The sequence below is a fragment of the Phoenix dactylifera genome, unplaced genomic scaffold, assembly GCF_009389715.1.
Source record: "Phoenix dactylifera cultivar Barhee BC4 unplaced genomic scaffold, palm_55x_up_171113_PBpolish2nd_filt_p 000563F, whole genome shotgun sequence".
NCBI lineage: Eukaryota > Viridiplantae > Streptophyta > Magnoliopsida > Arecales > Arecaceae > Phoenix > Phoenix dactylifera.
This window is the reverse complement of record NW_024067968.1, coordinates 217,416-231,830: the sequence shown is the minus strand read 5'-3', so window position 1 is coordinate 231,830 and position 14,415 is coordinate 217,416. Positions and strand designations below refer to the sequence as shown.

Here is a 14,415-nt window from a genome sequence, read left to right as displayed (position 1 = left end):
ATAAAATCAAGCAGTCAAGGGTGTGAAAAACATGGATTAAAAAGAATAATTGTTCATTACCTTTTATTTTGCAAAAGTAGAATTGAGATTGTCACGCAAAACTTGCAAAAAATAGTTGATTATAAGTATTCATACAGTATCTATGGAAAAACCTGCTTCTAGCTTCAGCAATCAAGTTACAAGCGTCAGATCTTCCAATTTACACCTAGAATATTTCAACCATTCCTATTATAAAAAAAATTAATAATTAAGAAATAATTAAAAATGTAATACTAATTTTTTCAATCGCTTCGATCACTATAACACAATTAGCACTTCAACTATAGGTAGCAATAGAAGTGAGTTTTTTTTTATTGGTCCCCTATTATTCTCGATCATCATGCCATTAAATTTAAGTTCGTATTTATTTTGAATTTTTTTCGTGTATAAAGAAAAATATGAGGAACATTTTTTTTACATCGCTTCTTGTAAAATTTTTGTGAGTGGGCTTTCTAAACAACTCTAAATTCTATTTTTTTTTGAATGGAGGAAAATATGAGCAAAACTTTTCTTTTTTACATGACTTCCCACAATTATTATAAAAAGTCCCACTAAAATTTGAATTTATTTCAAAATTTTTATACATTTGAAGTAAAGTATAAGGAATGAAATAATTTAGAATGGATAAGAGAGAGAAAACTCGACCCCTCTTAGAAATTTAAGAAAAATAGAATGAAATATTAGGAAAATTGCATGATGCATGGAAAATAAAATTTTAAAATTAACTTATTGAATAACTAAATGAGAAATTTATGCTAAAAATTGGTACAAATAAATTGTAAATAATATTTTGAGTGTTATTATTTTCAATATGAACTTTTTGTGGATGGCTAAATTATTTTAGGAAAATTTTTTCTAGGTGGTGTTTTTTGGGATGCACCATAAAAGGCCAAGTTTTGATAAACATGTCCTATCCGTTTAATAGGTACAGAGATGCCCAAGATGGGCTACTACTATATTAAGGTTAATAAAATTTACTTATTTTTTTATTTATTGCTATATTATGTGGGGATTAATGGTGGTCCTTTGGATGGGTGGACCCAAGAGGAGGGCGATATTATGATGTGGGAAAAACCTCATTCCTATTTTTTAATTAGATAATTTTAGAATATTTTTTCTAAGAATACCCATTTTCCTATGCATCATAATATCTAAAAAGTATCTAATTTAATTTATTTTCCTTTTAGGAATGAAATTATTTGAAAATTATTCAAAATTTTTTACATGACTTCAAAACAGATAATTAATTGTTTTTTTTTTGTGCATGGAGGATTTTCCTTCCATTACGTGACTTTCTAAAATTATTTGAAGAGTCCCACTAAAATTCGAATTTATTTCAAACTTTTTTGTGCATGAGGAGAAAAATGTTGGGAACAAAATATTTTTTCCTTTTTTACAAGACTTTGAATTTTCTTTCCTTTTTTACACAACTTTCTAATATAATTAATAAGCAAAATACTTTTGTATTTGGATGATTTTTCTTTTTTATATGACTTCATAAAATTTAGGGAGATTTTTTTTAGAATGAAATAATTTTTTCCTCCTTTTAGACAACTACAAAATGGAATATTTTTTTTCTTTATGTGCATGACTTACTATATTGATTAAGAAGTGATTTTTTTTTGTGCATGGAGGAAAATGTGAGCATAATATTTTTTACATGACTTTTAAAATTAATTAAGAAGACGTGGATTTTTCTATAATTTTATTTTTATTTTTTTTAAATTTAAATAGCCTTCTGCTTTGTTTTGTCATCCAATTTAAGTGATGTGCCTTGTGCTCGCTGCGCCTGCAATATGAGCCCTTCAAAGCCGTAGGCCCTTGCTAAGGGTTGGAAGGTGAATGGTGTGCTCGGCCGTCGCTTCACTAGCTTGGATTCTGACTTAAAAGTGTTTGATCATAATCTGGCACATGGTAGCTTCATGCCCCTAACTTTTCAACTAAATGTGATGACCAATTGTGTGAATCATTGATTCTTCTTGTACTAGATCGAATTACTATCGTGGCACAACCATTAGTATGGTCAAAATTAACTTTTCTCTTGATGGGCTAATCCTAGCTCATGTTTTCAATTAGTGGGTAAATAATCCAATACTTGGCTAGTTTTGCCTTTCAGTGATTGGAAGAGCTAACATCAAAGGATCAAAAAGCAACGTTACTATGAATGCTTAGTTGCCACAAGCCACCTATACCTTTGGTATCTTTTTTGACACCTTTAGCTTTTAATCCTGAAGGTCTAACGGATGAACAATCTATGCTTTTATGGCTCATATTCGTACTGGAAATCATAAATAAATGAGCTTTTACCATTTTGTTCCGCATGAGGCTTCTGTTCTCGTTGAGCTCATATTAACGCACTTGAGTTATCTTTTAATAGATATCCCGCCCCAACCAAACTCTCCACTTGATAATGTCTTCCGCCTAGATCGGTTCGCCAGGGGTGGGCCTTGGAGCCAAAAGGAGGGGCCGGGCTTTGCTTACGACTCACAAATAAGTAAAATAACGTAAAAAGTAGTGGTATTTCACTTGTGCCGGCCGAGTTGGCTCCCACTTATCCTATGCCTCTCAAGTCATTTCATAAAGTTAGACTAAAGTCAAGATCAATAGGGTCATCTTTCCCCGTTGATTTTGCCAAGCCCATTCTCTTAGTTGTGGTTTGATTGGATAGTTGGCAAGGGCAAAAGCTCATTAATCCATTCATGCATGTCACTAAGTAGATGATGAGGCATTTAGCTATGTTAATAGAGTCACAATTACTCTCATTATTTACTTGTTCTTGGTCGACTTTCTTCAGTTTGATATTCAAAGCACTGGGAAGAAATCACATAATGATTGGTCATTAAGTTCCCTCAAAAAACATTAGCAACTCTACTTGAGGTGTCTCGGTTTAGCTGCTACTTTGTCTACTTGCTAACAAAGATTAAAATAAAATAAAAACTAAGTTGGAAAAAAGGTAATGTTGTATATGTCCACTTTATCGACGCAATTATTTTTGAAAATCAAATAACACTTCATTGAGAAAATTAACTGCTTGGTAAAGAAAGACAATAATATGATATATTAGGGACACCATATTCAATGGAATGAGATATGTAGATTATAAAGAAGTTTTATAAGAAACTGGTTATACGATTATAGACATTATTATAGTGATATGACAAATATATGCTATAATTATGGAGTTGGTCAACTATTCAACATCATAAGGAAATATATGCTATAATTTATTTTTTTGTATGCCATCATAAAGAATTTTGGATTGAAGGCGGAGGAGAAAGAAGAAGATTTCACAAATATGATTTATTTGATGGGTAGTGGGTATAGATGAGAGCCGTCCATGAAGTCACCTAATTTATAAGAAAGAAGGTCCGGTTCGCTTACCTGAGAACTCCTATTTTATGTCACAGGTTAACAAGTCTAATAGGTTTGGGTTGGGTTACGTAGGGTAACAAATAAGAAGGCTCAATTTTGACCTAGAAAACATGCAGCTTGGGTTGGATCGGGCCAAGTTCAATAGATCCAGACTCGATTCAGAAAGTCGAATGTTCCAATTTTGAAACCCGACCTAACCCTACGAATCCTTAAAATAAGGTTGAATCAAATAGAAATAGGTCAGGACGGGTCATGGGTCAGCCCAACTTATTTGTTGCCTTACATACTATATGGACTACAAAATAAACTTTCCTTCAGGTAATATGTGCACAAAAAGGTGAAAATCAAAAGGGTAGTTGGTGCCCCATTTCCTCTGGCATTTTATGATGTATTAGAGATTAAATGCCATTGATTTCTAGTGTCCCCACCATGTGATTTACTCAATGACATGTTTCTTTCTATAAGAAAAATGGTCTCACATCCATTTATTTGTTATAGTTGCATGTGGTCTAGTCCTATATGTGACAACCTCGTGTCTCCCTGCTCAACCATGAAAAATAATTATGAGATGCCTTACCATAGGCTCATACCCTGACTTCTGGGTCTTTGTCTTCAAAGAACTGCCGGTGCCATTAAAAGTTGATTTGCTTATGAATACCCCAACCTTCTGAGGGAGAGCACAGTTATCTCTTATTTTTGATTCTAGCCACCATTTTCAATTGTTTACCTATAAAATGAGATATAATAGGGAATATGCTATATGAATTGCAATTGTATGGTAGTGGCCAGGCTAAATCTACTGTTTCAGGAGTCAATTATATTTTGATAATAATTATTTATTTATACTATTTTTCATTTAATGAAATTGTTACTAAAAAACCAATATTTTCATGATATTGTACATAATCTTTGTATTCTCTAATTTATAATGAATGGTAAGGGCTGCTGCATTGCATTAACATTTGATTTTATTTAGAGAATTTTAGATAATTAAAAGACAATCTTGAGATAAATAGTTCAACATTTACCTAAATGCCTCTAACCATGTGAAAGTTAAATACAGATTCTCCTGATTGTACTGGTTACACTCATGCGAGACTAGCTATTGTGAGTTGCCGATTTACCAAAAAAAAAAAAATATGTTAAATACGGATTTCTAGAGGTTGGTAATAAAAGCCAGGTGGTTAACACCTCCTTTTCAATATAAAAAAAATAAATCTTGGGGTTATTTCTTTCCATATGTTTAGTTGACAGGCAAATTTTTTTTTTATGGATAGGCTAGAATGATGTTGTGCCATGGCATTTTGGCTGAATACTGTGCATTGCAACTTACAATCATGGATGGAATCTGAAAGAAGCTTCAAAGCTGTTGTAGTGGACCTATGGAGGTTAAAGAGAGATGCCCATATCAGAAAAGCTGCTTGGACCCAGCCTAGCTCTTTTCCCTTTAACATGAAAGAGATAAGCCTTTGGAAAGGCAGTAACAACATCTCAAACGAAGTCATAGCAGCAGCGGAGCTTCGATTCAGGAAACAAAACTTTCACCTTAATTGCTTCTTTCAGATGGATCCGTCACCTTAGAAAAATTCAGCTGTCTTGGGATTTCTTGTGTGGTTTTCACATATTTATCAATGATAGTTGTATTGTACAATTGCGAAAATCCATCTTATAGAGGGTGCATCTATTCGGATTTTTGACTCATCTTGAATCAAGTCCGGTAGGGTTAGATTCGATCGAGCGGGTTGTTTGCTCGGTTAAAACAGGCCAGATCAAGTCCAAATGTGTTGGATTGGAATTACTTGGAATAGGTCAAGCCGAGCCGAGTTCGTATAGATGTGGTCCACATGCATGTCTGCTTTGATTTTTTTGCTTTCCCACTAGAAGTTACAACAAAAAACAGGAGTATTATTTGGAAGCTAGTGTATACTTACACCATGATAAACAATCAAGGGTCCATTTTGGTTGCCCCACTTGCTGCAAAATAAATGAGCAAAACATTCAGGCTTCCCCTCACATAGAGAAGGAAATACAAGGAAGAAAAGTAGTTGGAGTCCAATGATAAAGAAGATAATGTCCATATTAAGAAACACATCTTAAATACTGTACATAAGGAATGAGACAAGGGGTTAGAAGTTGCAGCCTCTAAACCTAAGCTTTGATACTATATTTCCTAATCAATTAATTCTAAAAGCTTAAGTTGTTAGGAAAAGGATCGGTAATGTATGTCAGGCTTTACACCATATTGCGAGTGCCCTTAGGTTTTCGAGTGCAATTGAGGTCCACCACTTGCTTGAGGAAGGAAAATTGACTATAAAGTTCAAGTGGTTTATCTTGCCAGGATGCGAATAATGCAGATACAACAATGTATAAACCATGTGGACCATCATGTCAGCAGAAACAGTCCATGTGAAATGTGTACCTGAACAAGCATCAAATCTAGTGAACTAATTCATAGGATTTGTGGGATTCCTCTCCATGTACCATGTCCAATGCACCATACTACTGTAGAAAGTCAATGCAAGATGGTAAATTTCACACTAAGTCAAATTCAAAGTTCACTTGAAGTTTAAAAAGAAATGGAACTCATGCATCCAAAAGTAGGTGCAAGACTCTTGTCTAAGACAAGAACCAAAATTGCTACTAAGATCTTAGAATAACCTAGAAGGAAGGCAAAGGTCCTATATTCTGATTAGCAATGTCATGCAAGATAAATGCCGAAAGTATTTGTTCGGGTGTGGAAATCATCTTTCATGGATAATCAGGGATCTGTCCACTATTCTTTTTATTCTTGATGTCTCCTTTTTATTTTCCTTCACATTATACTCATTGTAAAATAAATGCATTCCAAAACTAATTACAAATTTAGGCCTTGCTTGCATCATTTCTAGTTTCTAGTCTTCATTTTTTTTTAAAATGCAGAAATTGAGAAAAAAAATAGTGTTTTATATCTCAGTTTCTATGTTCACTTTTTTTGAATACCTCTCCTAAATTTCTAGAAATTGAGGAAACTAAAAAAAATCCGGTTTTAAAGTTTTTGAAAACAATAACCATCCATGATCACCAAGTTATATCTCTATTGCCAACAATACCATAACTTCATCGCCCCTTTGTTACGCGTCGTTACTCGTTACCGCCGGCTCCAAGCCATTGTAAGCCATCACTATCAATCATCAACACCTGGTCGTAGCTTTCATAAGCCATTAGTCATTGCCAAATAACACCTTGCCTTTGTCATTATCTCCACCGTCACAATTACCAAATATAGTCGAAGTGACTACCAAACATTTTATATTTTAATTTTTTTAAAATAATTTTAATTTTCAAGATACTGAAAATGAAGTGATGTTAAACCGACCATATATTATATATAAAGCACATCGAAAGAGTATTCAAAAAGTAAATCAAAAAACATCTCCGTTAAATGCACGAACTATCTCGACCAACCATCCTTGCTAAACTACTTACCCTCTTTGTTGACACATACAAGATCTCTTCCTTATGGAAGAAAAAAACCCTAGTAAGCAGAGGATGGTGGGCCACCATATGTGGGACTAATTCCATGCTGCCCAATCAACACACAGATGCCAGCCACACTCTCCTCAGAGAAGCAAGACCAAGTCAACAATTTCCTACAATTTCCATGCTAAGGAATGAGTGCAGGGAACGAACCAAAGCAACAACTAGAATAAAAGCTACAATAGCCTAAACAGTCCAAACGGCTGTATCCCCTTTATAAAGTGGCGCCAAATGGAACCACCTCGTGCCCAAAAGCAAACTACCAACCAACTTCCTCGCCCTCGTGAGCTGTAATTGCGCAAAGACCACCCCATCGCAGTCCCCACGGACACAAGAAAAAAAAAAGAAAGCACAAATCCGAATATCTCTTTACTATTTTAGTCTTTTAGATTAAGACGTAAAGGTAATAAAAAAAAAAAGAAAAGAAGCTCTTTTCCTTGCCCAAAAGAGTTAAATAGTAAAATAAAAAGATTGCTTGGGGAAAGAAACGAAAGCGTTCGCTTTCCGGCTGTTCTTTTCATCAAATGGGTTCTACTAGTAGAAGCTCAGCGCTTCCTCCATTCCCACGGTTCCAAGCCGGAAGCCCTAGTCCTCGATCTCACCTTCCACTGCAAGTCCTTATAGGTAGGCTTCTCAAATGCCGTGGTGGAGTCTCTGAAGAGCGCTCCGTGCGAAATCAGAGCATCTCCAGGTGTTTTTTTTTTTTTTTGATGCTTGTTCTAGTTAGTCGCATGAAGTTCAGATATCGAAAACTTTCAAGAATTTTGGGTTCTTTCTCGGTTAAAACGCATTATGTTTTTGGATTTTTTTTTGTAAAAAGATGATATGTTTTCCAGCTATTTTATCACAGCAAGAGATTTGGATGCTTACTCTGTTAATTGACTTCCTTATTTGCTTGCATTTTTCTTTTTTCTTTAAGAAAAAAAAAACAAATTGCATTCTTTTGCTTTTTCTATTTTTTGGGCTGTCATGTTTACTTGGAATAATGTCTTCTTGGTTGGTGGTTTGGAAGTTTTGTGCTATCCAAATGATTTGTCCTCCATCAGTAGTCATTTAAGGGCAAATCACCAGTGTTATAATTTCTTATTCCTGGGGTTTGGGAACTTGGGACTTTTGCTGCTGCTGCAGAGTGTTGGATTAAAGATGAGTAAGTGGTAATTTGCATTCAAATTGAACACTTTCTCATTAGCAAAGTCTGATTTTCCCATTTTTGATGTCCTGCTCTCGGTTATGTATTTTGATATTTGCATTGGCTTTTGTAGCCTGGCATCGAAAAGTAAGACTAGGAAATTATTTGGATGATAAATTTTGGTCCACTTTCTATCCTAGTCCATACATTTTGTCTATGAATTTGTTTTAAAGTTCTTTCTTTTTTTGTCTCCCTACTGTTGCTAGTTAAGTGGTGGAAAAGGATTCATGTTGCCAATCCCAACTAGTTTGAGAGTAAGGTTTAGTTGAGTTGAGAGAGAGAGTATTGGTTGCTAGTTAAGCACTACAGTAAGCTAAGATAGAGTTAATATAGATTTTTAATATTGATATCTTGCTGCCTTTATGTCAGATTTATGGTCTTCAGCTGATTTCAAAATTGTCATTGTGTGGCAGGGTAGGGCTTCCTTCTGTGATTGTACTTATTCTGGGCACCAGAAAATTCGATCAATCTGCCAAGGGATAGTGTTCATATCTAGAGGAATGATGGGGGGCTTATTGCAGTTTTTTGACTTCAGTCATGCTATCATGTCTCGGAAGTTTTTGATGCATAAGAAGAACAATGACGGTGAGAATAATGTCCGGTTGCATATTAAAAATTGTTTCGATGAACAAGCATAGGTTCCCAGAAATGAAGATGGTAATGCTAATCCTGCTGTTACAGCTTCCACCAAAACCTTGAAGATAAGGGAAAAAACAAGGACTACAGCTAATATTGCGTCTGCTTAATTCATGCCGCTTTTTCTATCTTCTTGTTAATGCTCATCATCTTGGCTTTGCTTCTTTTCTATTCCTTAACAGTGTTTTTGCACTTTTTCAGGCCTTGAAGCACCTAGGAATAGTTTGGAGTTTCCCAAGGAAGCATCTCATAGTTATCATGACATTCCTGAAGACATTCCAGTTGAGTTAGATATCTCATTTTCTTTTTTAACATCCATTATCAGATTAATGCTACAGATTCCTTGGTACATGTGGAACATTAATAATCTTTTCTTTACATCGCACCGATTCTTCTCACTATCATATAGTTTCTTGATGTTGGTCAACAACTATGCTCAAATTGATATAACTCAATCATTCTTCTTCCTTGCATTTTAATCATATCTAATATCGGGCCTTTGCCGAAACACAGTTGTAAATTACAATCTTCATTTTTGTTTTGTCTTTCATGTATATATTGATTCAATAATCTGATTATTAGCATAACAGCATATTTGATGAAATAGCAAAATTTCCATGAAAACCTTCAGTTGTTATTAAATAATTGTTCATGTACAGAAACTAAAAGATGTCATAATCGACATTTTCTTTTGTGTGTGGGTCCTTCGTAAACTTCTTCAAACCCATTCCTGGTGGTTGATATTTCAGAGTTATTACTTCTGTATTTCTGATGGATTACCCTGAAGGTTGATTCTGCATGTCCGTATCTCTCCCATCAATCAGTACATCAGTATTTCTTCAGTCAAAAACTATGCTTAGCTCTTCTTAAGGATACTTGTATTCACTTTTTTCCTCAATATTGCCACAATGAAGATATATATATATATATATATATATATATATATATATATATATATATATATATATATATATATATATATATATATATATGTGGATAAGTTTTAGTTATCTACCAACCAGGCACTTTGATTCGACATAGGGTAATAGTTATTTCTACTGATCATACTTAGGGTCTGTTTGAGTTGGATTTCCCATAGGATCATGGATTACATAGTCTATTTAAGTAAGGCTCATACCAATCAAATCCCTCTCCAGCCTAAATCCTTTGGGAGAAAAAAAAGACCTCCATAGGTCTTTTTTTTAATATTTATCTTGCAGTCCAATAAGCCCATAGATGGGATTTAGGCCAAGACTAGGATGGGCTTTTTGAAGAAAATGGGCTGGGCAGGCTAACAAGCCCGATTCCTATAGGAAATCTAGCCCAATCCTGCTGGATTTCCTAAGCAGGCCCTTAGCTGTTCCAATGTGGTGTTACGTGCACTGAAAATAAATGCTGATATGTACCTTGCATATGTTTCAGTATTCCTTCCAGGTGAAGCAGCACTCAGCAAAAATGAACTCTTTTTCTAATGGAGCTCCAGTAGAGAAGTTGATAGACCAGGAGATATCTACCAGAAAAAATGACAGATGTAATAGACCCAGCATTGTTGCTCGTTTGATGGGCATGGATACAATGCCATCTGAAATTAAGCCAATGAGCCATGTTAGGGAAAGGAAGGATGAGAAATCAATGCCAAGACAGGAGCCCAATGAAATTGTACCGACTCATAAAACCTCACTTATCGCAACACCCTTCAAGCAAACAAAACAAGAAATACGTCCCTATGACATTGAGCAAGATTTCAGCCGATCCACCAAAAGCCTCAATTTCAGAAAACCACAATCGCGAGAACATCCTCAAGAAGAAATACTGCAGAAATTCAAGAAAGAATTTGAGGCTTGGCAATCATCCAGAACATGGGAGCATTCAAGAACCCTTGATTTGGGAAATGATCTTGAGCAGGGAAATATGCAAGTTCTTGCACAAGGCAATCTCAACAGAGAAAAAATGGCTAGTTTTGTGGATTCTAAAAGAAAATTGTCCTTCAAGGAGACTGCAAAGCCCAAAGATTATGTGTCAACAGCTAGACTGAAAAAGGATACACTACATGGAGGTGTTCCAACAAATGAAGGAGTTATGACTAAACGGAGCCAAGCTATCTTAAGAAATGATATTGCTTTGAGGAACAGTGCAAAAACTAATCTTGCACACATACCTCTTGCTAATTTTGATAAAAAAAAGGGTAGATCCTCTTCACCTGCAAAGATAGTGATTCTTAAACCATGTTCTGAAAGAAGTGATGATATCGAAGAGTCTTTGGTAAGCTCACGTGACATAATAGAAAAAGAAAATAATATGCATGACTTTCTGGAAGAGGTAAAAAAAAGGCTCAATTTTGAAATCCGAGGAAAGTCTAGACATGATACAACAGCCAGATGGACTAATGTTGACACTTACTCTAGCGAGAGATCAATTGACCCAAAACAAATAGCGAGAGACATAGCAAAACAAATAAGAGAGACTGTTGCTAATGACTTCAGGAATACATTGGTTTGGTCAGACTCAACAGGGTCACATAGAAGCAAAGCCCAATTCAATGGACCAAGTTCTCCAGCATTCTTCAAGAGAGACGCAGGAAAATTGTCATCAGACAGACAGAAGAATGTCCTAAGAAATGATACAGATATTAAAACTCCTCAGACTGCCAATGGAAGGCCAGGTACTTCAGTCCCAAGGAAGGAAGCTATGAGATTGAGACCAACATATGATCTCCCAAAGAAAGGCAGAAAGGAAATATGTTGGGAAGATAAGAAAGCTCTCACTGAAACAAAAACTAGATGTTTTAGACATGAAAATGAGAAGAGTGTGGCATTTGATTCTGAGGCAGTGTCACCTAGGTACCTTGTCAGATCCCACTCTGCTCCAATATCTGGAACAACTTTTCGGAAGAATCTTTTAGAGGACCAGCATTTATTGACTGGGGCTCACAATTGTAGAAAGCATGACGGATATGCACCTACTTCAGAAGAAGGGAGAAGACGTAAGAAAACTGGCTTTAACTTTAAAAGCAGAGTTTCAAATTTTAAAGGTAAGTTCTTTGGGAAGAAGATCCACTCCATGGATGAAATGGCTCAGGATGATATTCCTTATGTGAAGAGTGTTGCAACCGCACCATCTGGTGTCTTGAATATACGCATCGCACAGGCAAGTGTTATTCTTAAATAACTCAACCATTTAAATCTCATGCAAAGTAATGTGCTTTAGGCAGCTTTTTCCGTTATTAATATAGATTTTGTATGGCCTCAGGAAAACTCTACCGAGGTGCCACCAAGCCCGGTATCAGTGTCCAGCAGCTCGTTTGATGAGATTTGTAGGCCAAGTTATCCAAGTCCGGTTTCCCCATTGGAGGGTCCTTTTGCAGAAGACTGCTCATCCTCGCAAGTTTTTGGGGAGCTAAGCTCAGAACTTCCTGGTACATCCAATTTAATTGTTCAATTTACAGAAGACTTGCAATTCTATATATTTATGGTATATGTTGCTATATTTATCTATCTTGTATATCTTTGCTTAAATGTTCTCGTCATACTACTTTATATATCCTCTGATATGCTAGATGCATTTAAAGAAACATTGACATGCATATGCAAATGTGTCTGGGATATTGGGCCCATCTATACAATGATCTCACATTTAATAAAGATATTCCTTTGTGCTGTTGAGGAGAAGATGAATTCTGAACATCTATTTTGCCGCTTTTTATCAGTGACTATCTTCCTATGAAAAATAATGCTCATAATCAGTAAGTAAATCATGAATTTGGTTCCCCATGAAATGGTCAACATTAGCATGAAAACTGTCTACTAAATTGCTATATGACAAACAATCTGAAATTATGTTAGACTTAATGACTTATTCGGATTGAATCAATTTGATGGTAGAAAAATGAGATATGTTAATGGTAGTTAATGATTATTGGATTGGTATGTGCTAGCGCTAAGTCTTTTAAAAAATTAGATTCCTCAATATTAATCACCTCTTATGTCAGTTAGATCTGCTTTATGGCTGAATATGACCAATGAAAAGAGAGAGGAAAAAAGGTTTTCACTGGATGCTGGTTCTATAAAGTTCTGCATAAGGTTGATTCAGCAACTTGAATGTGCTCAAGTGAATCCAAAAATTTACTAGCAGCAAGCTGCTGGCGTGAATCTTAAATTTTTTAGGTGCTCTGCACTTGCAAGCGGTGGTTATCTTTTCCTTTGGCATCTGGTGAAGCTGAACTGTGTCAATTAACTTTTCTTTTCAAAGGAAGGACTGTGCAATTGGCATAACATAGCGAGAAGACTGCTGATGAGATACTGTTTGAAACTATAAAGCAGATACTCACAAAGATTTGATAATATTTGGATTGTTTTTAACTCTTACCGTCAAGCAGTTAAGGCAGGTGATAGACTAACATATATATAGCTGACTTGTCAATGTTTCTTACAGTTTTTTCATTCAAGTGATCTTTATAAATATTTTGCTTTAACTATGTATTTTTACTTGTTAACCATGAAAACTTCTCATCACTTCTAGAGATGAAGAATCTGCTGGAACAAGGTGACAATAATGCAACTGAGAAAGTAGCAACTGAGGGAAGGCTGGATGAGGATGAAGCAGTTGAGGCAGAAGACCCTGCAAAAGCTTACATAAGAGATGTCCTTGTCACTGCTGGGCTGTATGAGGGTCAGCGCTATGATCAAGTCTTCTCAAGGTGGATTCCTCTGACAAAACCAATTTCTCAGTGGGTGTTTGAGAAAGTAGAGGAGTTATATGATAAAAATTGGAAGGTGAATGATGGAGAACCTCTACTCCATAATGGTAACGCCAATGTAGGTCACAAGATGCTGTTTGATTTAATTAATGAAGCATTGCCCAGGGTTATTCAAACTACAATGACTAGTTCTACATTCAAGACTTGGATTCTTGGTCCCAAGAGATTGCCACATGGGAAAAAACTGTTGGATGACGTGTGGCGCCAGATGGAAATACACACAAACCCCCAAAGGGATGCTTCTTATTCTCTGGATAACCTTGCAGCCAGGGATCTGAGTATGAATCCTTGGTCTGGTGTATTGCATGACGATATTGATGCAATGGGAATGGAAATGGAATGCATAATTCTAGGGGAGTTGATTGATGAATTTATGTGGGATATATGCTCGTACACATAGGTGGATGAGCTGGTTGCAAGCATGGCACCATATTCAATTTTGCTAGTGATGGCTGTAGGTGTACATACCCCGAACCTTACATCAATGCACGAGTGTTAATGATGGATAACACCTTGTCAGATTTGTCAATGGTCAGTCAGTTCCTGTACTGAGATAATATGTATGTAGAGATTAGTATAAAAGAAGATTACAAGATTGAGAGAATGGTTACCAGTACTCAATTGGTGCTAAATAATAAAATGATGTCTAATTCCTTTTATATTCATTTCTTGTTGATTGAGGATGACCGAATTTGGAAAACACTTTTGGCTGCATCATTATTTGTTGTTATGCAGGTTGCATGTTGAATGGCCATTTCCAGCAGACAAGGTATTGCACTATCAATTATCCATTCATTGACTTGTTGTCCACACTAGGCTGTAAATTTGATCCTATATTTAGATCATTTTGATATTTTTCAATTAAGTACTAAGTGTTATATGCAGCAATGACTGAATCCTGGATGAT

At 35.6% G+C, this 14,415-nt stretch overlaps 1 protein-coding gene across 2 annotated transcripts; it reads left to right on the top strand.

Annotated features, from left to right (window-relative positions):
* Window positions 1–7,423: 7,423 nt before the first annotated feature.
* Window positions 7,424–14,171, top strand: LOC103720925. Of its 2 annotated transcripts, none has more exons than XM_008810896.4 (6): window positions 7,424–7,551; window positions 8,530–8,701; window positions 8,954–9,033; window positions 10,175–11,899; window positions 12,002–12,167; window positions 13,271–14,171. In XM_008810896.4, the coding sequence occupies exons 2-6, from the start codon at window positions 8,617–8,619 to the stop codon at window positions 13,906–13,908; spliced, it is 2,694 nt and encodes an 897-aa protein (XP_008809118.3). In that variant the 5' UTR covers window positions 7,424–7,551; window positions 8,530–8,616; the 3' UTR covers window positions 13,909–14,171. The 2 variants fall into 2 exon arrangements, with proteins under 2 accessions (XP_008809118.3, XP_038975432.1); XM_039119504.1 differs by having other exon boundaries at window positions 7,424–7,618.
* The last annotated feature ends 244 nt before the right edge of the window (window positions 14,172–14,415 follow it).